The 24,276-nt window shown below is 33.0% G+C and overlaps 1 protein-coding gene across 4 annotated transcripts in view; it reads right to left on the reverse strand.

The window, feature by feature from the left end:
• The window catches only part of NOL4 (nucleolar protein 4), a 427,624-nt gene that overhangs the window by 321,719 nt on the left and 81,629 nt on the right, over positions 1-24,276 (reverse strand). For all 4 annotated transcript variants that reach the window (XM_058277606.1, XM_058277605.1, XM_058277604.1 and 1 more), the window contains exon 2: positions 16,266-16,415. In XM_058277606.1, coding sequence (XP_058133589.1) covers positions 16,266-16,415 — 150 coding nt within the window. The remainder of the gene's footprint in view (positions 1-16,265; positions 16,416-24,276) is intronic.

Consider the following 24,276-nt stretch of genomic DNA (forward strand, 5'->3'; position numbering starts at 1 on the left):
ATACAGTCCAACTAAAAAATGGGCAAAAGATTTAAATGGACATTTCTCCAAGAGGAAATACAAATGGCTAAAAAGCACACAAAAATATGTACAACATCATTAGTTATTAGGGAAATGCAAATCAAAACCACAATGAAATGACATTTCACACCTACTAGAATGGCCACTATAAAAAAATTAAGATAAGTGTTGGAGAGGATGTAGAGAAATAGGAGCCCTCATTCACTGCTGGTGGCAATGTACAATGGTCCAAATGCTGTGGAATACAGTTTGGCAGTTCCTCAGGAAGATAAGTATAGACTTACCATATGATCTGGCAATCCTGCTACTAACTATCCAGAAGAACTGAAAGTGGGTTCTTGAACAGATATTTGCAAACTGATGTTCACATGAGTATTAATCACATGCCAAAAGATGGAAGTAACCCAAGTGTCCATCAGCCGATGAAGGGATAAGCAATATGTGGTAGATACAACAGAGTATTATTCAGCCACAAAAAGAATACATGCGACAACATGGATGAACCTTGACAACATTATGTTGAGTGAAATAAGCCAGACACTAAAGGACAGATACTATATGATTTCACTGCTACGAACTAAGTATAATAGGCAAACCCACAGAGTTAGAGTCTAGAATATAGGTTACTAGGAGATAGACTTGGGTTAGGGAATGGGAAGTTGATGCTAAACTTGTACAGATTTTCTATACAGGCTGATGGTAAAAGTTTGGAAATTGATAATGGTGATGTAGCACATTATGGTGAGTGTAGTAAATAACTCTGAACTATATAGGAGAATGTGGTTAAAAGGGGAAGCTTTAGGGTATGTTTGTTCCTAGAATAAAAATTGAAAGAATAAACATAGGACTAAGCAACACAGTGAACACTATGGTAGACAATGGACTATAGTTAATAGTAAAACTATAAAAATATTCTTTGATGAATTATAATAAATATACCACACTAATGCAAGGTGTTAATAATAGTGTGGTATATGGGGAAAATTACACCCTAATGTAAAGTATGAACTGTGGTTAATAGCACAATTTTAATATTCTTTCCTCAACTGTAATAAAGTTATTTCACTAATGCAAAGTATAAATAATGGGAAGGGGTGTATATGAGAAGACTGTAAACCTACAACTTCAATTAAAAATATTTTTAAATTATTTAAATAATTAAAAACACATTTATGGAAAGCCCACTGACATGTATCACAAATGAAGGAAATATGTGCATTTTACCCTGCCAATGTCCTCGCTTTTGAAGAAAGAGGAATTATTACTCTAAAATGTCAAATTCTGTAAATTCTACAGTGACACCCACCCTCCCCTAAATCTAGGTAAGCTGTGATTAAAAAAAAAAAAAACAGAGGTACACGTATCTATAAATAAATGAAATAATCAACCATAACTATAATTTGCAAAACTCATCTTTTAAATTAGATAATGTATAAGTCCCAAAGTCTTACAATGTTTATTTTTGAATATCAAAGTTTTTACTTCAGAAGTAAGTCACATTTCCAGCTTGGATCTGAATACATTATGAAATACATAGTTATAAAAATAATTTAATCAATTAATCAAAACAATTTAACAAGTAACAGCTTTGCTGCATTTATTCAGACTCTGGGTCTCACAATTACACAATGCAAGTTTATTTTCTTAATTCAAGCCAGAATGTATACCAAATTGATAATAGAGAAAAATTTTAAAACATACTCAATCTTAAGCATCCTTCTTCCCTTACTGCTACAATGTTTCATTTATGAGCATTTTCAATAGAGATGCATTTTAAATGTATTCAGTTTGCACATAAACCTAAAATTCTCTAGTTCCTAAAATGGTAGAAAATTGGTAATTCTTGAAAATAAAATTCTAATTAATTACATGACAACTATTATTTGCTTTGACTATATTACACAGAAGGAAATGCTTTCTATACAATATGAGGGCTTTCAAGGTTTCCATTAATTGCATGCTTAATAAATGGATTAAACTATTACTATACTGACCTTGCATTCTATCATAATCCTCATAACAATTGCATGGATAGATTACAATCATCATCATTATCAGTGTTTAAGGGAAGAAGAAACAAAACCTCAGAGAGGTTGTGTAAATTGTCAAGCAAGTAGAAAAGACAGGACTCACAGATAATAACCTGGTTTCAGATTCCATTCCTTTAACCCTTTTAACAACTATGTCTTATATCCCCTAGAGGTTATCAATATTAAAAAAAAAAAAAAGTTGGAAAGTGACACTGTCTCGTGTTTCATCCATAAAGAATTAGAATATTAATCTGACTGCAAAGGTTAATTATGCTAAAATGTCCCTGATGTGAGGTTCTTTATAAGACGTTCTAACTGGTTTGAAGTAAACTTTCTGAATACAAGGGACAGCCAAGTACCCTGTCTTAGGTTACAGAGTTCCTAAGAAACCTGTCAGACTATGCTATGAAAATACAGAGCTTCACCTGGAGGAAATCCACCCGCCCTCTGCTCTGTTCCTGCAGAACTGATCGCTCAAGTAATAGCTTTGAGATAATGCCATGATATATTAACAGCCAGGAGCTAAATCCAGAGGAATCCTACCTTTAGTCTAATGTGTGGCAGGAGTGTAAATAATGGCCTGTTTCTAAAGGAACATGACTTGAATTCACCAGTAGAGAAGCCATTCTTGTTCTAAAATTTGAGGCTAACATCTAAGCTGAAACATATCACATGACATTTTGTGAATCATGAGCATTAATGATAGCTTTTTTTTTTACAAAAATAAAAGATTTACCAACAAAAATGATACCATTTTGTCATAAGTTAACTAGATTCATAGCAAAAAAATGAAAATTAATGTTATTAAATATAAGTAATCTGATAAATCATAGGTGAATATGGCACTTAATTAAAAGTTATAATATCCCACAGCTTGATGCTTTTGCTAGGGTGGTTCTTTACAGATAATGAGCAAAGGAAAATTGGTATAAGCACACGATTTTTTAAAGTCACCTCCTTTGCTTTTTTTTTTTTTTTGACTTTATTTTTTCAATATTACATTAAAAAAATATGAGGTCCCCATATATCCCCCACCCTCCTCACCCACTCCTCCAACCATAAAAACAATCTCCTCCATCATCATGAGACATTCATTGCATTTGGTGAGTAACATCTCTGAGCACCGCTGCACCTCATGGTCAATGGTCCATACCATAGCCCACACTATCCCACAGTCCACCCAGTGGGCCATGGGAGGACATACCATGCCTGGTAACTGTCCCTGCAGTACCACCCAGGACAACTCCAAGTCCTGAAAATGCCCCCACATCTCATCTCTTCCTCCCATTCCCTACCCCCAGCAGCCACCATGGCCACTTTCTCCACACCAATGCCACATTTTCTTCAATCACTAATCACAATAGTTCATGAATAGATTATCAGTAAGTCCACTCTAATCCATACTCTATTCCTCCATCCTGTGGACCCCGGAATGGTTGTGTCCACTCCACATCTGTAACAAGATGGGGTTTAGATTCCACATGGATGCTGGATACAATCCTCCTGCTTTCAGTTGTAGGCACTCTTGGCTCCATGGTGTGGTGGTTGGCCTTCTCCAACTCCATGTTAGCTGAGTGGGATAAGTCCAATAAACCAGAATGTAGGAGCTGAAGTCTGTTGAGGCTCAGGCCCTGGCTATCACATGGTCAGTCCAGAGATTCAGGTCCCCTGGGTATATATTAAATCCCAGCACCAACTACAGTTCCAGTAAAAGTAACAGGAGAGACTTGTGGACAAAGATCACATCTGAGTCCAGCTCCATCACACAGAAACATAAACTCCAAAGTAGGGCCAACTGACAGGGCACTGAACTCCATCTGGCATGACCATAGGACCTGTGGGTCTCTGTAGCCCTCAGAAGAATCAATACCCGGGGTTGTATCTACTTTATCTGTCTCTGGGACTCTGCTGAGGTGTGCATAAGGGCAACCCCTCTGATAACTTCCCTGCTCTTTTTGGAGACTCATAGCCATATAAACTCATTTGTCCTTTCCATTTCCCCCTTGATTCAGGTCAAAAAGCATTTTTAACTCCTGGTATTATATGTAGATTGAGATATTCTGCTGGTCCGAAGTTTTTGCCAAGTGTCACACAGTACACTCATTGAAGAACTTGTCCTTAGGGCCAAACGTCTAACATTATCTTTTATGAAAGCTCTTGAGATTATGAATAAAGGACACTTTAGATATATCTCCTAGTAAAATTTGGTTCGTACTATATTTGAGAAAATTCCCTTATCAGAAACTACTTGCAATATAGATATAAAAAGATAATGCAGCTAAAGAAAATTTAGGTTTAAAAACTAAGAAAAATTTGGATATAATTGAACAGAGCCCATAAACCAAACGCTATTAAGGGTCCAAATATCCTGATTCATCAAGACATAGCTCACCACGGTTCAGAAAGACCTCTACCTGAAGAAGGAAAGTCTAGGCTTTGAACCCCATCTACAACTCAGTACAAGCCACTCAGCCTTTATCTGCTTTATGTATTGTATATTGTTACATACATTAGAAGAGACAGATTGCGCTATCATTTGACCTGAATGGAAACTGATAAGTTCAATTGCATATAACTATGGTTTCAATCATTTTTCAAAAATGTCTATGAAATTGAAGTGCCTGGTCAATGATTTGCCCTTATATTTATATATGTGCTCCTCTACCATTTCATTCATGAGGAAAGAAGTACATATTATTGATGTCATTGTACTTCCATAGAGGAAATTAATTTGTGGAGGTGCATATGAAAACAGTCTTGCAAAGATAAAAACAGTTTAATCTAAACATTTATATATTCAACAGGTATTAAATTCCTGTGCTCTGTAATCATTCCTGAATACCTCTAGATAGGGTTCTAAACAGCTAAGGTGACTGAACATATTATTGAATCACCTGATGATATTGGTGATTAATTTTCAAGTGATTCTGAAATATACTCTTAGGTGAAAAGTGAATGCACAGTAATAATCAATTAGACCAAAAGCTGGGAATATTGGCCTCCCTAATCAAATTTTCATTCTCTCTGGACATCTACAATTTTTGCCCCAGAATGCTAACTACAGAGTCAGGAAGGCCTTATGATACATTGTGTTTGTCTGACCTCTAAATTTCCTGTTAAGTGACCAAAACCAGGATGCTGCTGGATTTACACATCAACCCTAAAATCGCCCCTGCTTTTCTGGTGGAGGATTGTCATATTTTGTGTGGTCAATCCTGCAGTATTCCTTGTTTTGCTCCCATTCTGGAACTGTTATCATTTACTCCAGTGTGCTATTTTCAGTACATGTCACAGTCGACTTTTTCTTTCCTTTCTTTACTTCTCCTATTACTTTCTGCATCCAATCTTTACATCCATCCAGAAGCTTCTCTTAATGTTTTTCACCCAGTGGAGGGAGGTGGCCAGGCCCTCTCAGGAAAATCCAAGTTTGATTTGTAAGTAGGGCTAGGATTGCTAGATGAAATACAGAGCATCCAGTTGAACTTAAATTCTAAATAAACATGCAATATTTGGGACATACTAATATTTTTTAAAGTTCATTGTTTATCTGAAATTCAGATTTAACTGGGCATCCTGTGTTTTCATTTGCTGGCAACTTTAAAGGATACATTTCACTAACATAAATGCAATTGGATTAAAGCTTGAAGATAATTTAAAATTTGAAACAAATTGTTATGTCAGGAGAATTTAAGAATATAACAAGCACAGAAGTGGGAGGCAGGGTGGGTGGAAGTGGTTACTGGACAGTCTACAGGAATTTGAAATCACAGTGCTTATTTAAAACAATGTTTTCCAACTTTTTTTGACCAATAGCACAGGTATAAACTTTTAAAAAAAAGTTTACATCATAAATTACACATATACCCATTTTTATAATAAAATATATCATTTCTATTCTATTTCATTTTTTAAAAAAGAGATCCTAAATAGCTACATGGACTTGACAATCCATTAATGTGTTATGATCCAAAACGTAAGGAACGTTGGTCTAAAGCAGAGCAATGCAATCTGCCTAGCAGAAGATTTTTGTTCTAGTGCTAAGAGAATACAGTGGGTGTGAGATCAAATAAAAACTGGAAGATGGCAAATCCAAAGCAGACCTAATATATATAATATATAATATATATAATATAAATATAATATAACACATATATATATTGATAGTTCAGGTCAATTTTTCAGACAGCTAATGGCAATTGTTGAGATTTCAGGCAAATATATCAAATGCAGAAGTAAAAGGAAGAGGAATGAAAGGGTGGAATTAGTGTAGTGGCAGAAAGTCAGTATCCTCCAGGGATAAAGAAATGCTACAAATGCTGGCCAAGCTAAATGCACAGTCAGCATGGGCAAGGGCCCAGCAACTTGCTGCATGATATAAAAAAATCAGAAGAGCTAAAAAATCATATAGGGCATTCCAGGACAAAATCATATAGGGCGTTCCAGGACAAAATCAGATGAATTTGACAGATATATCAGTACATGTTAGTATATAAAACAAGAAAGAGACATTAACTTAAAACAAATTATAATCAATTCATTTTATTGGAGATAATTTTTTTTCTCACTGATTACATTGTATTTTAGCTGAACTCCTTTATTATGAAAGAAATTTATTGTCTTTCAATTTATTTTTTCTTCAATGATAAACTACATTAAGGTTAGAGCTTTATTTTATAATAATTCAAAGAATCAGCAATTGAGTAAATGTGACAACATAAAAAAGACAGAGATAGTCAAATAAATAGGAAATGTGCAACTAAAGTTGTGGGTGCTATTTTTTGTGTCCCTTCTTGTGATAGAATATTTGACTGTTAAGGAACAGATGGTCATTAACAGAGAATACTTATTCTAGATGAAAAATAAATAACCATATGGGTTCTAAAAAAGTTTTTCTTCATACATATCTTCCTAATAGTAAAATAAAAGGAATCTCTAAATATTGCATGTAAATAAAATGACTCAGAAAAGCAAATGTTTATAGAAATACTTGCAGCATGAAAAATTACATTAAAATATACAATTACATACATGGGAAGTTCGGGAAATTTACTTCCTCTCTCGATTTTTCCTGAGGAGTATGAATAATATGATGTATTAGTGTTTTTGTTAGCATTTAAGGAAGAAACTCTAGAAGAATTCAACCTTCCTGGTCTCACATTCACTGAAAAATTCAAAATGACCTTCCTGGCTTCTATGCCAACTCCCCTGTTAAAGCTGATTTTTCACTCTACACTACTAGTTAGGTGGAGATGGTATTTCTTCTGGAAGAGGTAGCTAAGAATAAGGTTGCCGCAGCCACTCAAAGTAGGCAGGAATTAGCCATTTTAGGGGAAATGGAAGAAGACTGACTTCCCTCTGCCAGGGCGTCAGTCCCGTAACGTGCAGCAACAGTGCAGGCAAGCTGCAGCATCTGAGATGTCACAGCGCACCACAGACGCTGAGTTCACTTCTCAACCATTGAATTGCACAAAACTTGACAAATAATGAAATCATTAGTTGAGGTACCAAGTAGAAAACTGGCCACATGGTTTCCCTTAGAAAATGACTCTCACCTGGGGGCTAATGCCGTCCTCCGTATGTGACTTTTGCAAATGGGGAGCAGGATGCATTTTCCGTTGTGACATTAACTAGGGATGGTCTTATTGGAAATTAACAGGTAGGGATTAGGAGTATTAAGTGGCCTGGGATACTTGGAACAATACCAACAGTCGTCCCCGAACTCTACAGTGACTTATTGAAAATTGGTTCACTCTGAAACCTGGATCACATTCATAAACACACCATGAAATGAGGCGGGTTCTTTAAAAACAGGATTTTGATAGATGCTGGATTGTGTCTATGCCCATTGTGCCCGCTTCTTTTACAAACAATGCTGCATTATGTTCATTTGGATAAACTGTGGTTTGACAAATGATTTAAATAAAATACTTGCTTCACTTAAAAAAAAAACCAATTCTTTAGATTGTGCAAATAACATACCACTAATGGATATATATCACAAAATATATAAAATTTACATTTTCTCTACTGAAGAGAATAAGCACACTAAGTTAGAAATCCTTCTGTCCAGATTCGAAATTCTTGGAAAAAGCTCAAGATTTCAGTTTCTCTCACGATTCACCATGGTCAAATGTGGCTGTGCTATGTGTTGACTGGGTGAGGACACTCCATGAATGCACCTGAAGGGAAGATGGAGAGGGGAGGGGAGAGGAGAGGAGAGGAGGAGATTGGTTTCTTTGCACTTATCATGAACTGACTAAAACTACTGTTTATTAAACAGTCTAGAAAACTCATGAATGAAGACATGGGGGTGTATGATCCTTAGGCCACTGAAGAGCATAGATAATACAAAAAAATATGTAGAATTTTTGCTACCTAGTTAACGGGAAAGGGAAGTTTACAATAACTATTACTCTGTAGACAACTCGATATTTTAAAAACCACCATCCTTCTATCCATCTCAGGGAAATAACTATTGTTTGAAGCAACTACTCTATGAAATCGTTTACATGTTATTTAAGAGCCTCATAAAAATCTTACAAGGCAATAAAATGACAAGACCACACATCTAGAACTTGTCTTATCAGGATTTCAAACCAAGTCTAGCTGGCACAAAAGGTGGCACCATGGTCATTAACTGCCTCACACTAGTCTCACATCCTATACTCCACCCTTATTATAGTTTATCCCAATTAAGTATGCCTAGAGTTATTTAATAAGGTGTATATATGGATACAATTTAAGAAATTCAGAAGGTTTTATTTATTACACTCTCACAATACCCAGGAAACATTAACTTTTGGATCTGACTTAGCAAGAATCACCCAGCAGTAGGCATTACTCTGAGTACACAGAAAATCTGCATTAGCTCATATGTACCGCTAGGGGACACTGAAGCAGTAATATACTAGGCTGGCCATAAACAGTTAATGATGTTTCTCCAAAAATGTTACTTTCCTTTCAAGAAATATGCTTACTGGCATAATATTGTTTAATAAGAAAATCACTGATAATAGGATTGGTGATATTAGTTAATACACTGGTTTTAGTGAGTTCTTATATCTTCTAGTCCATTATATATTTTTGATTGTCTCCACTGACAAAAAAAAAAATACTATCTGAATACAAAGAATTTGTACTGTTACTTTGCCTACCTGTAATGACTCTAACTAGACCTATATGAAAAATGAATCAATTTTGATGCATGACAGTAAACTATCCTATTTGTTTTTAGATTGCTATTTAATAACTTTAATTGCCATGCCACTGATTGTTAATTTTTCCCACTCTGAAAAGTACATCTGACTCAATAGTCTTAATGAGTCATTGATTTAAATTATTAAAAACAGTGGGAGTCTTCTAACTTAAATGTGGATCTAACATTATATAACATGTTTAGATTTAATAGCTCTTTTCAATATTTAGAAATCATCTGTGTAAAACATTAGTGTGTGTGTGTGTATATACACATATATACATATATAATAAAAATAAACCACTGGGTAGAGGTAATGTGTTTATATTCTATCTCAAAGGTGATAACATTATTTATTGGAACATTAAAATTTTCCCTGAAAAGTAAAGGGATAGAATCTATATTAATTTTTTTACCTTACTCTGAGTCTCCAAAATTGCATAAATTGTTTACAAGCATGTTGCTCATTGTAAACAACAGTCATTCAGTGTACAGTCTTTATGGTTATAGAGACAGCCCTGATCTTATTTCCTTACTTTTATGGAAATACCTTTAAACTATTTAGTTGGTGTCAAAAAGGCAGTAACTTGAAAGAGACACATGTTTAGATTATTCCTTCAACAAATATTTATCAAGCACCTACTGTGACAGAGGCATTTGACTTTAAGTTGTAGTTATATAGTAGTATGAAAAAGGGATAAGGGAAAAAGAAAAAACAAAAAACCGAAAAGAACTTCATAAGAGTTCCTGTCAAATATCTATAGTTGAGCAATGCTTTGTATTGTTAACACTCTAAGATAAACTGGTTATAAAAAACACTACTTTCACTGATTATATAGTGTTTCCAATTATTATTGAGTTCAATATTGCAGAAAGTCTTCCAGAATTAACTGGATTTGGAAGAGTTAATTTTAAGGTGTTTTTCTAACATTAAGTTGCTTTCTTAAGCCATAGTAATTTACTTAAGCCACAATAATTTACAATAATAAAATGCAATGACATCTGCATAAAAAAGCAGAGACCTATATTTGTTTATTGTATTGTTTTCTTTTGATTTTGCTTCTATATGAGGTCAAATAAGGTGTTTTACAGGTATAAAATATATTTCTAAACCCCAAGAGAACATTTACCTCACCCCTTTGCATCGGAAACATCCTATCCATGCACCCTGGTATGTGGCAGAAAAGGGAAGAATTTGAAATATTAAAAGGGAATGATAAGGGATACAAAATTATTAGTGAATTATTCCTATATAGCACTTTTACTGAGAAATTGATTTAATTATGTCATAGTTTTAAAATCTAATATTTTCCATCTATTTCAACACGATAATCCTCATGTCTTTGATAAATATTAAAAGAAGTAGTTTCCCTTTTTGCAGGAAATAGATTTTTCAAATGAGGTTTGTTGAGGCTTTTCACCCAGATTTGATGATATGAGTTCTCAACTTCTATAAAATATATGTCAATGCTATTATGTATGATGGCACACTAAGTCTCACACAAAAATCAGGCCCAAATCCAATGTTAACTAGGAGATCAGTGGATCCATCTATGGCATGCCCCTCATTCTCTACTGTATCTTTCTTTACTCTTGATTTAAACTCAGCAAATTTCAGATTGAAGCAAATTTGTAAAAATGACACCTATAAAGTGTCAATGACTGCTAGGGGCCTAATTTATTCACTACTTTATCTCCCCCTAAGGATATATAAATTTTACATAATGCTGCAGGGGTCAATGATTTAAAACAAATAAATTAAGTTCTAAAGGTATAATGTGCAACATTGTGATAGGGGACGGAAGTTTAAGGCACAGAGTCTTCCTGGCATGAACCACAGAGCAACACAGGTAACCCCCTATTTCAACAAGTGAGACCCAGAAAATTCAGTAAACCCTGTCTCTGACTATAGGGCTATAATATGAGTGACATTATGAAAACATTCATATTCAACACAAAAAAGCAAAAGATGTGTTATTAAACCAATGGGATGTGTGGCATAGTCATCATGTTCAGGTCCAGAATAAGTGCAGCGGAGATGTGTTGTCCTCTGTTACACAGCAGCTTCAAGTCATGTAATAATTTAAGGGGCTACCCATTGACAGTATGGTTCATAATATTGTGAAATTTTGGACAAAGATGGAGAGAAGGACAAACTACTAATATTTGATCATCAATTTTATGGCCTTTCTTCTTTGACTGCTTTTTTAAAATCCTGGAAATATGAAATCCAATGATTACAGGTCTTTTTAAATTATTGTTGTTAATGTCATCATTTTTTTTATAGATAAGAGAACGCTCTAGAAAATAATGGGGCCAAATCTTCTGTCTTTGAACTATGATTTGTCGGACGATCTGCTTTTACAAGAGCCGGATGCCTTCCCTATGCTTGATCAGTCCTAGTGCTGACCAAGTTGTTTGCTTTACTATTTTCATTATGTCCCATAGCACAGTGATGACCCCATACATACCAGGGTCATTGCTATTATTCTTTCAGTTTGAAAAGACAAATATAACCCTTACTCTCTGGATGTGAAGGAACTGAAGCCTGTGCCAAGAAGAGTTTAAATAAACTGTTCAGAACCCTTGAATTTTAGTTTACTGCTATTTTTTCATTACACAATGGTAGCAAATCTGGCTCCTTAGTGTCATTCTAAGGTGACTAGAATTCTGGGAATTTCTACATACCCAGAAGAAACCAGTGCAAGTTAAAATATTCCCTTTTCTAGTAGATATGTTGAACCAGTAAGTTTTATAAAACCATCATGGAAAAAAAATGATACTAACTGAAATTGTAGAGTTAAGTGTTCAAGATCTGGTACAATAAATATTTTTCTTGTTAATTTGCAGAGTAGGAATGTAGAAATTCAGCCTGAATATACTATGTCTTCCAGGGTATCCCTGTAAAGGCATATTCCATTCATTTAAAGACAACCAGTGCTAACATTTTTCAGAAAATTAGTTGGATAAGCATATTTTAAACTTTGAAAATAAGCAAATGAAAGAACAAATTCTCATGAACTTCATTTGGCAGGAGAGCTTCCAGCCACAGTGATTCTGGCCTTCCTTCATGCTTTCCTTCAGCTCAAACTTTGGGTAAAAGTCATACTGATGAGGACTTCTGGGGACAATGACATCTACAGGATATATATAAAAGGATATAGGAAAAAATTATTACTATTCCTAGCCCAACACAAAGGCAATAGGACAGGAAAAGAAATCACACTCCAAATTGTAATTAGGGCTAATAATAGAGCTATGTCAATTGCCCTGCCTGACCTTCTACCTGGAACACAAACAGCGATGGGATAAAGAAGAAACAATGTTCATCAAACATTTACAATATGCCAAGCACTTTATTCATATTAACTCATTTATTTCACCACATGGCATATATCATTACCCCCCTATAAAGATGAGACAATGAGATGTAAAGGATTTGCCCAAATTCACACAGATAGGAGGTATTAGATTTAAAATTTGAAACTGAGTTTGCCTGGCTTCAGGCCTATATTCTTTTAGCAATAGCATATGTTCTCCACTCTGGATTCAATGAATGTAATTCTTGGCAGCTATGCATGTGAGTAATGCATGTAAGTTTACCGTATCACACTCAAGCTACAAACACATGTGTACATATGCGGGTTGTTCTCTCCATTGATAAAACCAACCTTCCCCCTTTAATTCCTGAATTTCCACTAATTACTTTTATTTTACATATACCAAGAAAGAGCTTTGAAACTCAATCCTTTAAACACATGCAAACTTAAGAAATGTTTCTGAAAAAATGTTTCTGAAAAGGTAGCAGAGCTTAGCCTGTGATAAAACCCAAGTGATAAAAGACAAGGAAAGAACACAGTGATAAAGTCCCTGAAGATGGAGTTCAGGCAGAAGTTGAGAGGAGTTAGAGACTGGGAGACTAGAGAACATCCCACCCTAGTTGTTTGTTTTTTGTTTTTAATGTTACATCATTACTCTTGAAATGACTTTTCAAATTACTAAATATACCTGCCTTCAATTTTTGGTACAAAAATTTATTTGAACATTTTTAATATTTAAATGTATTTTACCACTGATAGTTGAATGATGCAGCTGTCTCCCCCATTCTATTAATGTAGATAATCAAGAGTTGACTATATACAAATATATTGAAGGAATATATTTACTGCACCAGTCACAATTAATACATACAGAGGTGCAAAAAATGGAAGACCTACAAGAGACACTAGACTGTTAAATCACTGAAAAAATTATTATAGCCTTTACATATTCATAAAATGTGTCATTTAATGTGGATCTTCAAAAGAGCTCATGAATAATAGAATATATGCCCTCCAATTTTATCTATGACCAGATGAGACTGCCATAAAATTTAAGTTGTATAATGCTGAGATATTTCAAAGGAACAATATACTACAGACAGGTAAAACTAAAATAGCATTCAAAAGTTAATCCAATATTAAAGGACCACCATTTCCTGAAGAGTGAAAACACAGAAGATTTGCAAAAAAAGGCAAGGAAAATAAAATGGTCACTAAATCTATTGATAATATTAATAAGACAATGTGATACACTTTAATGATTAGTTGTATAAGCATGGTTTCTTGGCCATGGAGGAAAAGGGAGAATAAAAGGTCAATAAACATAAGCATGCATACTCTATGAGCTAATCTGTTATAAGTAGGGAAAACATGTAACATTAATGGGAACCATTATAACTGCAACAGGTATCTACCTAATTCCACGAATGATTAGCCAAGTCCAGCATTATATTAGTATTAGGAATTAATTTCTGACCCAACAGGCTAGGGCCCTAATACCACTAAATCATTCCATTTCAGACTGCATTACTTTTATGCCCCATTAATTGAACATTTATACTAATTTTAAACATTAGACTTAAATTCGTTGTATAATCATATGCATAGATTTGCTGGTAATGCAGCAGTTCTTTTTGTCTACAATGAAGTATTAACCTTAAAATGGAAATGTTTCCTAATAAGGTTTCAATTGAGAGACTCCAGAGGGCAAAAGGATAGGCCAAAAGAATCTTCATGATGTTAGGAAAAGGTGAGAACACACCAGAAGTAGATATAAAAATTAAACTAGGGAAAGAAGTATCTTCAAAATAGGACACTCTCAGGAGGAACTGAATGATATTTCAGAAGCCACTTAATGTTTTCCAAGTCTGTATCCCTACCCCAAAATGCAGAAAATGTCTTCACAATGTTAATGCAAAATGATATTGGTTGGAAACATTTTTACCAATTTATTTGAAATGTTTAGCTTGTGTAATAGCAATGTATCTGATTCTACATTTCATTTAGGAAAACACAGCGAAAGATTTGGGTCTGTCATTGACTCATATTTCTACTTTAATCAAACATCTCTAATAAATGCACTTCAAAGATTAAATTATTTGAAATTGCTTTTGGCACCTAAACAGATTTGGCTGCCACATTATCATTAACAATGAAGTCACCAGTTTTATGTTTTTTGTTTGTTTCAATACAATAGATCTTATGTATCCCTACCTTACAAAGTTCTATCAAGTTTAGGTAGCTATTTCATGAAATTAAATTATCATCATAACAGTTAGTGATATTAGTAGGTCAATATACAGTTTTTTTCTTATTAATGTCCAGAGGTACAACCCTAGCTTAGGAGACGGGTGAAATGAGAATATTCAGTAATATTAGTCTATATAAAAATATCTCAAGAAGCTTGGTCATTATCATTAGTCATGATAAGAATGTCTCCTAGGATGTGTAAGTCAAAAGAAAGTTTATGTGGCAGAATTATGTAAGGAAACTTACAGTTGTGCCTGCCCACAAACCATGCAATTTGGAAACAGCCAAGAAACAAAACCATAGAGAAGGAAGGATAAATACAACATGTATTAAGGGTTATTATGCAACTACAGATTCAATATGACCCTGGCAATACAGCAAAAAAAGAGTTATGGAAAAGAAGCTATTTCTTATGCTCAGTAGCTAATTTTCAAACATATGTACCTGTATTTGAAACTTTGAGCATTTCACACATTTTTCTGTATCTGAAAAAAAAATGGATCCAGACTGATATTGTGTATCAATACAGCTGAAAACAATTAAAATAAAGGTAGCCAAAAGCAAAGTTAAATAAGAATTCTTAAAAAAGGATATTATTCTGAATGATGGTAAATTAATTCTGAGGTATACTTTGCTCATATTGGAAAAAAATAATTTACTATTCAATTTATTAAGAGGATGAAATATCTACAGTAAGAGGATGTCATTAAGTTTTAATAAAAAGCTAGATTAAAGTGCCCAGATCAAACTGTAAATATAATTAGAAACTTTAGAAATATATAACTCTATTTTGACTATATATTTCCATCTCTTAACAGTTCATTTAACCTGCTTTTCACATAATTTGTGATAAAAATCATTATATATTTTCAATTAAAAATCTTCAAGATTATTTGACTTTGGAAAATAGCACATATTCTTTAATAGCCTATTCTATAAAATTAGGAAATACACACCCTTCAAGACAAATATATTTAATATTAGATGACATACAAAAAGTATGCAAAATTTCTTTATCAGTGTGACCATAAGCACTAAATACAAAATATCAAGATATATTAATATGATTTGAAAAGGAAGGACTATTAACAAGGTAGTGGTGATACAAAGGTTCATATGGTCCAGTTCATAATTCATATATTATGGTAATATGAATATTTAACAAAAATATCTTCGCATTTGTGAGCATTTGATTGGGTCTACTGCATTTTATATGTAATTAGAGAAAACAGAAAGAGAATCCTAGAAACATATTTATATTATATAAATAGACTCAGTGAACATATGCCCAAAATAGAGTCAGTAATAATTATAATTGAAGTGTTGGGTGTGACCATAATATTGTGTAATTTATGAAGATAGAATATTTATAATTATTTAACTCATTCTTATCAAGAATATAAAAAAAATAAATTTCAAAATGCACTTTTTTTTTTTTTTTTTACTTACTGCTTTGTAAGTTCTCTTTTGTCCCGCATGTTTTCGAATTTGTTCTCCATTTGGCCCTGTTTCGACATGCATTGAATAAATAATGTCAAAGAAATCTTCCACCACAGCTACTCGCCTTAAGGACAGCTTCTCATCTACCCCTATGCCATCCTGGGGAAAAAAAACAACAACAAAAAAAGCAGAAGATTAATAAAATAATTTGTATTTAACACGAATTTGATTGAACAGAAACATTTTGATAAATTGAAAGAGATCATCTAGAAAGGAAACCTTAAAAAGCAGTGAATTAACAGCTCCCCATGTTACACATTATTTACACATAGAATTTTAAGAAACTTGAAAAAAAGACATTTGACAGTTTATAGTAAGTCATTCTTACCCATAAATATCATCTAATTTCTTATAATGACTTATTTATAGCTTTCAGTATAACTTTTCTTAAATCAATTTGTAATACATTTTAGGGCCCGTTTTTATGGCACAAATCCTATTCTAGATATTGTTTCATTTATTCAGTCAAAATATTTAGTGAGTTGCTGGAACCTAGAACTTGTACAAAGGAGAATAAAAGAAATAATATGGATTATCTACGCACAAGCATTGTAGATAATCTAGGAAAGAAAATAAATACTATCAGATAATACTGATAAATCTGATAGTATTATCAGAAAATAAATACTATCAGAAAATAAATACTGTATAAATAAATACAATAAATATTTATTTAATATAAATAAATACAATTTATTTATATTAAAATATAAAATAAATATTATTTTATCAGTATAATACTATTATACTGATAAAATAAATATTATCAGTATAATAAATATTATACTATTTAAATAGTATAATAGAAAATAAATACTATTGTATAAATACAATACTTCCTATCAGATAAGGAAGGGGAAGTATCTCTCAAAAGTTAAAAACGTGAGCTCTAGAGATGTTCTGGGTGTTGACCCTGGATCTTCCTTTTAGAAGCTGTGTATTTTGTGCAAATAACTAAGCCTTTCTAAATCTTGGTTTCCTTGTCTCTAAAATAGGGATAATAGAAACCACCTCTTAGAAATGTAAGAATTGAATGGAATAATGTATTAAAGGACTTAACCCAAAATTTTTAGCATATAGTGAACACTCAAGAAATGGTAGCTGCTGTCATTTTGATGATGATGATGATGAATACAAGCAAAGTACTACAGGATTCCAGAGTATAAAGATATCACCAGAGTATAAAGATATTACTGAGATAGCTTCATGGAAGAAATATAATTTGACATGGGTGGGAGAGGAAGCAGGCATAAGCCAGGGCAGCAGAAAGTTCTGAGTGTGTTCAGAAAGGAGTCAAGAGTTCTCATTAATACACAGGAATAAGGAATAAGTTGTGAATGGGACAGTAAAGAAATTAAATTTTATATGGTGACAACATGACAGGGTATATTGCAAGCATATATACTCACACACACCCACACACACAACGTTCTTATTTGGACCCTGAGGCATAACCTGCAGCAATATGACATAGTCATTAATTCCTGGCATACAGTACAAGAGGGTGATTATATGAGCAAAATTATTTTGCAGCCAATGAATTAAATGGCAAGAGACTCTTAGAACAGTAGTCCCAACAGACTGAGCTCACCGCAAAACCAAAAGCAAATCACACAGTGCCTTTTGCTAGTTTTTTACCTTATTTTTTCTGACTTATAGTAAGTCTCAGAAATAATAATGCCTAAAGCAGCATAGTCAGATAATTACATACTATGGAGTTACATGTTAGGCCAAGTGGTCAACCTTTTAACCTCTGTTCAGTTGCAGGTGCTACCTCACAAATCATCTGTACTAATGTGTGCTGTTCTGCATGAGGCTTCAGAACTTCCTCACTGTTTTCCTTTACCATCTTGAGGCATTTCCTCCTCTACACTGGGCCCCATGTGATGCACAACCAATACATAGTGAGGATACAGCGAAATTGCATGAGAGACAGCAGCAATCGCCCTGGGAAGTTGCTGCATTTTAGAGGACAATTCCTAAGAAACTTCTCTCTAACTGAGACTTCCCCTGGTCTAGCCCCTAACTCCTCAGAATCTATTGACTTTTCCTGGGTTGGAAACCCAAATTTTATTTATCCACAAGTAAAATAATCTATAAAACTTTGTCTTCTTTTCTCCCAATCACAAATTTTGTCATTTCCTCACAGTTCCTTTGCTAGATAACCAGAGTCATTTTTTTATAGTTAGTCTATATATATATATATATATTTACTTGATTATGCAACTAAATATACATTGGTTCCATGATTCATTCACCTGTTCATTTAATCATGCAGCTAAACTCTGAAGTATGAGTGATGTAGGCATCACAGCCCATTTATTTATTTTTCCAACAAGGACCAAATATTGCCAAGTACTCTGCTAGGTGCTGGAGTTATCAAGGTATATGAGAAAGATAATCCAGGACCCGTGGAGCTAATAGCCTAGTTCAGAAAACAGATTGAAAAATTCATTGATAGTATGGTATAAAAATTTTCTTACAGCTGTTGTTACAAATTGCCACAAACAAGATGACTTAAACAACATAACCTTATTTTCTCAAATTCCAGGAGACCAAAAGTCCAAAATTAAGGTGTTGACAGGCTTGCACTATCTCTGCAGGCCCTAGGGGAGAGCCCATTCTTTGTGTCTTCCAGCTTTGTCAGTTGCGAGTATTCCTTGGCTTGAAGCTGCATCACATGCCTTCTCTTCTTCCCTGGCTCGCTCTCTCTCTTCTAGGAATACTTGTGATGACATTTACGGTCAACCTGGCTAACACTGGGTAATCTCCTCCTCTCAAGGTCCTTAACTTAATTCTATCAAGATCCTTTTCCAAATAAGGTAACATGTACAAGTTTCAGAGATTAGGACTTGGTATCTTTGGGTGGCCATTATTCAATCTCCTACAGGTGGTATGTATTAGAACACGGGAATACAGCTATGGGAACCTATATTGGGAATGCTTCACAATCACTGGTTAATGGTGAACATTCTTTTAAGAACTAACAATTGAGTGCTTATAAAGATAATATTGAAATCCCATTATTGGGGAAGGGAAATGATCCATTATCATTTTATTATGTGGACCTGCTTACTACAGACAGTGATTCAACATCAATTCATACCCAAATCCTATAAGATGAAAACTCAAAAATGCCTTCAGGTCCCTGGCCTATAAGATAAATGAGGCAAATGCCCATTGGTAAGACAGTAAGGAGTAATGAGGCCTTCAGATACTAGAAGAAATAAATTCAATTAACTTGGAGCTCAACTAACTCAGAGCTCAAAGAAATCCACAGGCACATCACAGTAAAAATGTTAAACACCAAAGGCAAGGAGAAAAATCTTGAAAGCAGCAAGAGATGAGTGACTTGTCACATATAAGAAAACTCCAATAAGTTCAACAACTGACTTCTCAAAATAAATAATGGAGACCCAAAGACAGAGGGGTGGCATTTTCAAAGTACTGAATATAAAAAATTAAAAAAAAAAAAAAAAAAGCTGTCAACCAAGGATCTTCTATCCAGAAAAATACCTTTCAAAAATTAAGGTAAAATAAATACATTCCCAGATTTTAATAAAAACAAAACCTGAGAGAATTCAATGCTAGAAGGCCTGCCTTACAATAAATACTAAAGAAAAGTTCTTCCAGTTAGAAGCAAGTGACCTCAGACGGTAATTCAAGCCAAGAAAAAAACAATGATTTCCAGTAATGGTGATTATGTATAACAATATACAATGTAATTGCATATTTTTTCTCTTTTCTTATTGCAACTGCAAAAAAAAAATATGCAAGTAAGTGTATTATAGGGATTATAACACACTGAAATATAACATGTTTTGTAACAACAGTATAAAAGGGTCAGGTGTTAACAAAAATGTATTGGAGTAAAGAAATGACACCAATGGTAATTCAAATCCATAGGTACAAAAGAAGAGAAAAATAAGGGTTGAATAAGAAGGTTTTAAAAAACTCTACAAATATATACTTTCCTACTTTCTTCCCTCAGCCACTTTTAAAAACATGAGAGTATATAAAATATTCATTATATCAATAAGTTGTTGTATTTGTACATACAGATAGTATAGGTGTTAAGTCATAGTACAAAAAATGGGAAAATGAAGCCATATAGGATAGAAGTTTATATATTTCATCAAAATTAAGGCAGTATATATCTGAAATAGGTTATGCAAAGTTAAAATGTATTTTTTTAAGACTTAGGACTAAGAAAATAATTTAAAAAAATTAATAATCATTAAAGGGATTAAAATTCAACAATACAAAATACCCACTTAATACAAAAATAATAAAGGAGGAAAAGGAAAAAAAAGATGAGATATACAGAAAAAATCAAAATGGCAACTATATTGATAATAACATTAAATGTGAATGGATTAAGCAATCCCAATAAAGGCAAAGATCACCAAATTGGATGAACACATATTTTCTAAAGAAGATGCAATTTGGATTCAAATATACAAAAAGGTTGAAGATAAAAAGATGTAAAAAGATGTACCACGCAGTTTACAACTATCACCACCATACAAGAACTGGGGTACTTATACGATATCAAATTAGACTTCAAACAAAAAACTGATGTTACTAGAGACAGAGAAGGTCGACCAGAAATGTATAACAATTATAACATATATGCACCTAATAACAGAATTCCAAATAGCATAAATGTAAACAAATCCACTAAGCAAACCTGACCATATTAAAGGGAGAAATAGACAATTCAATAGTAATAGTTGGAGACTTAAATACCCCACTTTCAAAAGTAAATACAACTAGGCAGAAGACAAACAAGGAAATAGAAGACTTGAACAATACTATACAAAATAAACGTAATAGAAACACATAGAAAGAACATTCCACATAATGGTAGCAGAATACACATTCTGTCAAGCCTGAAACATTCTCCAGAACAGACCACATACTAGGACATGAAGCAAACCCCAAAAATATTTAAGGAATTGAAAACATATTTTATATGTTTTCTGAACAAAATAGAATTAAATTAGAAATAAAAGACAGATGGAAATTTGGGAAATCTACAAATAAGTGGAAATTATACAACACTCTCCTAAAAACCAATGGATCAGAGGAATCAAAATGAAAACTAGAAAATACTTGGATATGAATGAAAAATTAAAATGCAACAGGTGAAAACTTTTGGGGTGTAGTGAAATCATTGCTTAGAGGGATTTTATAGTGGTGAATACCTGTATTAAAAAATAAAAGTGATCTCAAGTCTGTTATCTAACCTTCCTTCTTAAGAAACTAGAAATAAACTACACTCAAACCAAGCAGAAAATAAGAAATGATTAGGAACAGAGAAGAAACAATTTAATTAGAGAATTAGAGACAACAGAGAAAAATCAACAAAACCAAAGGTTGCTTTTTTGGAATTAGGAAAAAATGAAGGTTTAGCTTGACTGTCCAAGGAAAGATTCAAATCATTAAAATTAGAATATAAGAGGAAGCATTGCTATTGACCTTACAAAAATGAAGATAATTATAAGAAATTACTATAAATAACAATAAGCCAACAAATTAGGTACTTATATAAAATGAAGAACTTCCCAGAAAGACAGATTACTAAAATTGACTGAAAAAATTTTAGAAAAAGTAAATAGGCCTATAACAGGTAAAGAGAACAAATAGTAATTGAAAAATAAAACAACTTTCCACAGAGAAAAGCTCAGGCCTACTAAAATTTCTACCTAACATCAAAGAATTGTTTCCAATCTATCATAAACACTTCCAAAAATTAGAGGAGGAAAAACTGTTTAACACATTCTATGAGGCTAGATATCAAAACCAGCAACAACACAAGAAAACTACACACCAATATATCTTATGAATATAGACGAAAAATTCTCACCAAAATACTAGCAAACAGAATCCAACAACATATATAAAATATTACAGGACATGCCCAAGTAGAAAATAGAAGTATCACAAGAATGTATGATTGGTTTTACATGAGACAACAATTTAACGTAATATACCACATTAATTGGATAAATGACAAAGATATATGATTATCTCAATAGATGCAGAAAAATCACTGGACAAAACCCAGCACATTTTGATGCTAAAAGCACTCAGCAAATTAGGAATAGAAAGGAACTTAACCTGATAAAGGGCATCCACAAAAAACCCACAGCTAAAAATCATACTTAGTGGTAAAAGATGGACTGTTTTTACCTTAAGACCAGAAGCAAGTCAAGAATGTCTGTTTTAGTCACTTCTATTTAATATTATACTGGAGGTTCTAGTGAACACAATTACACACACAAAAAAAGAAAGAAAATAAATCTATATTGGAAATAAGAAAGTAAAACTGTCTCTAATCATAGATGGCATGATTTTGTATAGAGAAGATCCCAAGGAGCCACCAAAAAACTGATAGAACTAAAAAATGAATTCAGTAAAGTTGCAGGATACAAGATTAACATACAAAAACCATTTGCATTTCTATACATAAGCAATCTGAAAATGAAATGTAGAAAATTCCATTTACAATAGTGATAAAAAGAACAAATACTAAGGAATAAATTTAGATATGATTTTACAAAACGAGTGCAAAACGTGTACACTGAAAACGACTAAATACTGTCAAAAAATTTAAAATGATCTAAATTAATGAAAATATGTCTGATGCCTATGGATCAAAATAGTTATTATTGATAAATGATAATGCTCCCCAAATTGATCTATATTTTCAACACAATCCCTATTAAAATTCCAAATTCCTTTTTTTAAAAAAATGACAAAATTGTACTAAAAATTCAAATGGAAAAGCAAGAAACAGAGAATATTCGAAATAATCTTTAAAAAGAACAAATTTAGAGGTCTTACACCTTTTGATTTTCAAACTTACTATAAATTCTATAGTAATAAAGGCATTGTGATATTAGCAGGAGCATAGGCATATAGATCAATGGAATAGAATTGAGATTCCAGAAATAAACCCTTATATTTTTGCTCAATTGATTTTCTAGAAGGGTGTCAAGACAATTAAATGGGGAAAGAATAGTCTCCAAAGAATGTTGCTGGGACAACTGGATGCCCACATGAAAAATACTATTATTGGATCCCTGCATCACATCACACACAAAAATCAAATAAAAATGCATCATAAATCTAAATGCGAAAACTAAAACTTAAAATTCTCACAGGAAAATGTGGGAGTAAATGTATATAATCTTGGATTAGGCAAAATCTAAGAACATCAACATCAAAAGCACAAGCAACAAAATAAAAAGTCGAAAAATTGGACTACAAAAAAATTAAAAACTTTTATGTTACAGATAATACCATCAAAAATTTAAATGATAACTCACAGAATGGGAGAAAATATTTACAAATAATATACCTAATAAGAGACTTTTAACCATAATATATAAACAGTTAGAATTCAATAATAGACAACCCAATTTAAAAATTGGCAAAGAATATAAACACACATTCTTCAAAGAAGATAAATAAATGGCCAATAAGCACAAGAAGAGATACTAAAAGGCACTAGTCATTAGGGAAATGCAAATCAAAGCCACAATGAGATACTATTTCTCATTCACTGGGATTACTATAATCAAAAATAGCAAGTATTGGTAAGGATGTAGAGAAACTAGAGCCCTCTTACATTACTGGTAAGAATGTAAAATGGTGTAGCTTACTTGGAAAACAGTTTGATTTTAACTAAAATGTTAAACATAAGCTTATCCTAAGACAACAATTCCACTTCAAGGTATATATTCAACAGGAATGAAAACATATGTTCACACAAAATATATTGTGTCATAGCAGCATTATTAGTAAGAACCCAAAAGAGGACACAACCCAAATGTTTCTGAATTGATGAAAATCAACAAAATATGGCATATCCATACAAAAAAAAGTAGTCATAAAAAGGAACAAAGTACAAATTATTGATTCATGCTATAACATGGATGAATCTCAAAAACAT

Source organism: Dasypus novemcinctus, chromosome 16 (assembly GCF_030445035.2).
Source record: "Dasypus novemcinctus isolate mDasNov1 chromosome 16, mDasNov1.1.hap2, whole genome shotgun sequence".
NCBI classification, from domain to species: domain Eukaryota; kingdom Metazoa; phylum Chordata; class Mammalia; order Cingulata; family Dasypodidae; genus Dasypus; species Dasypus novemcinctus.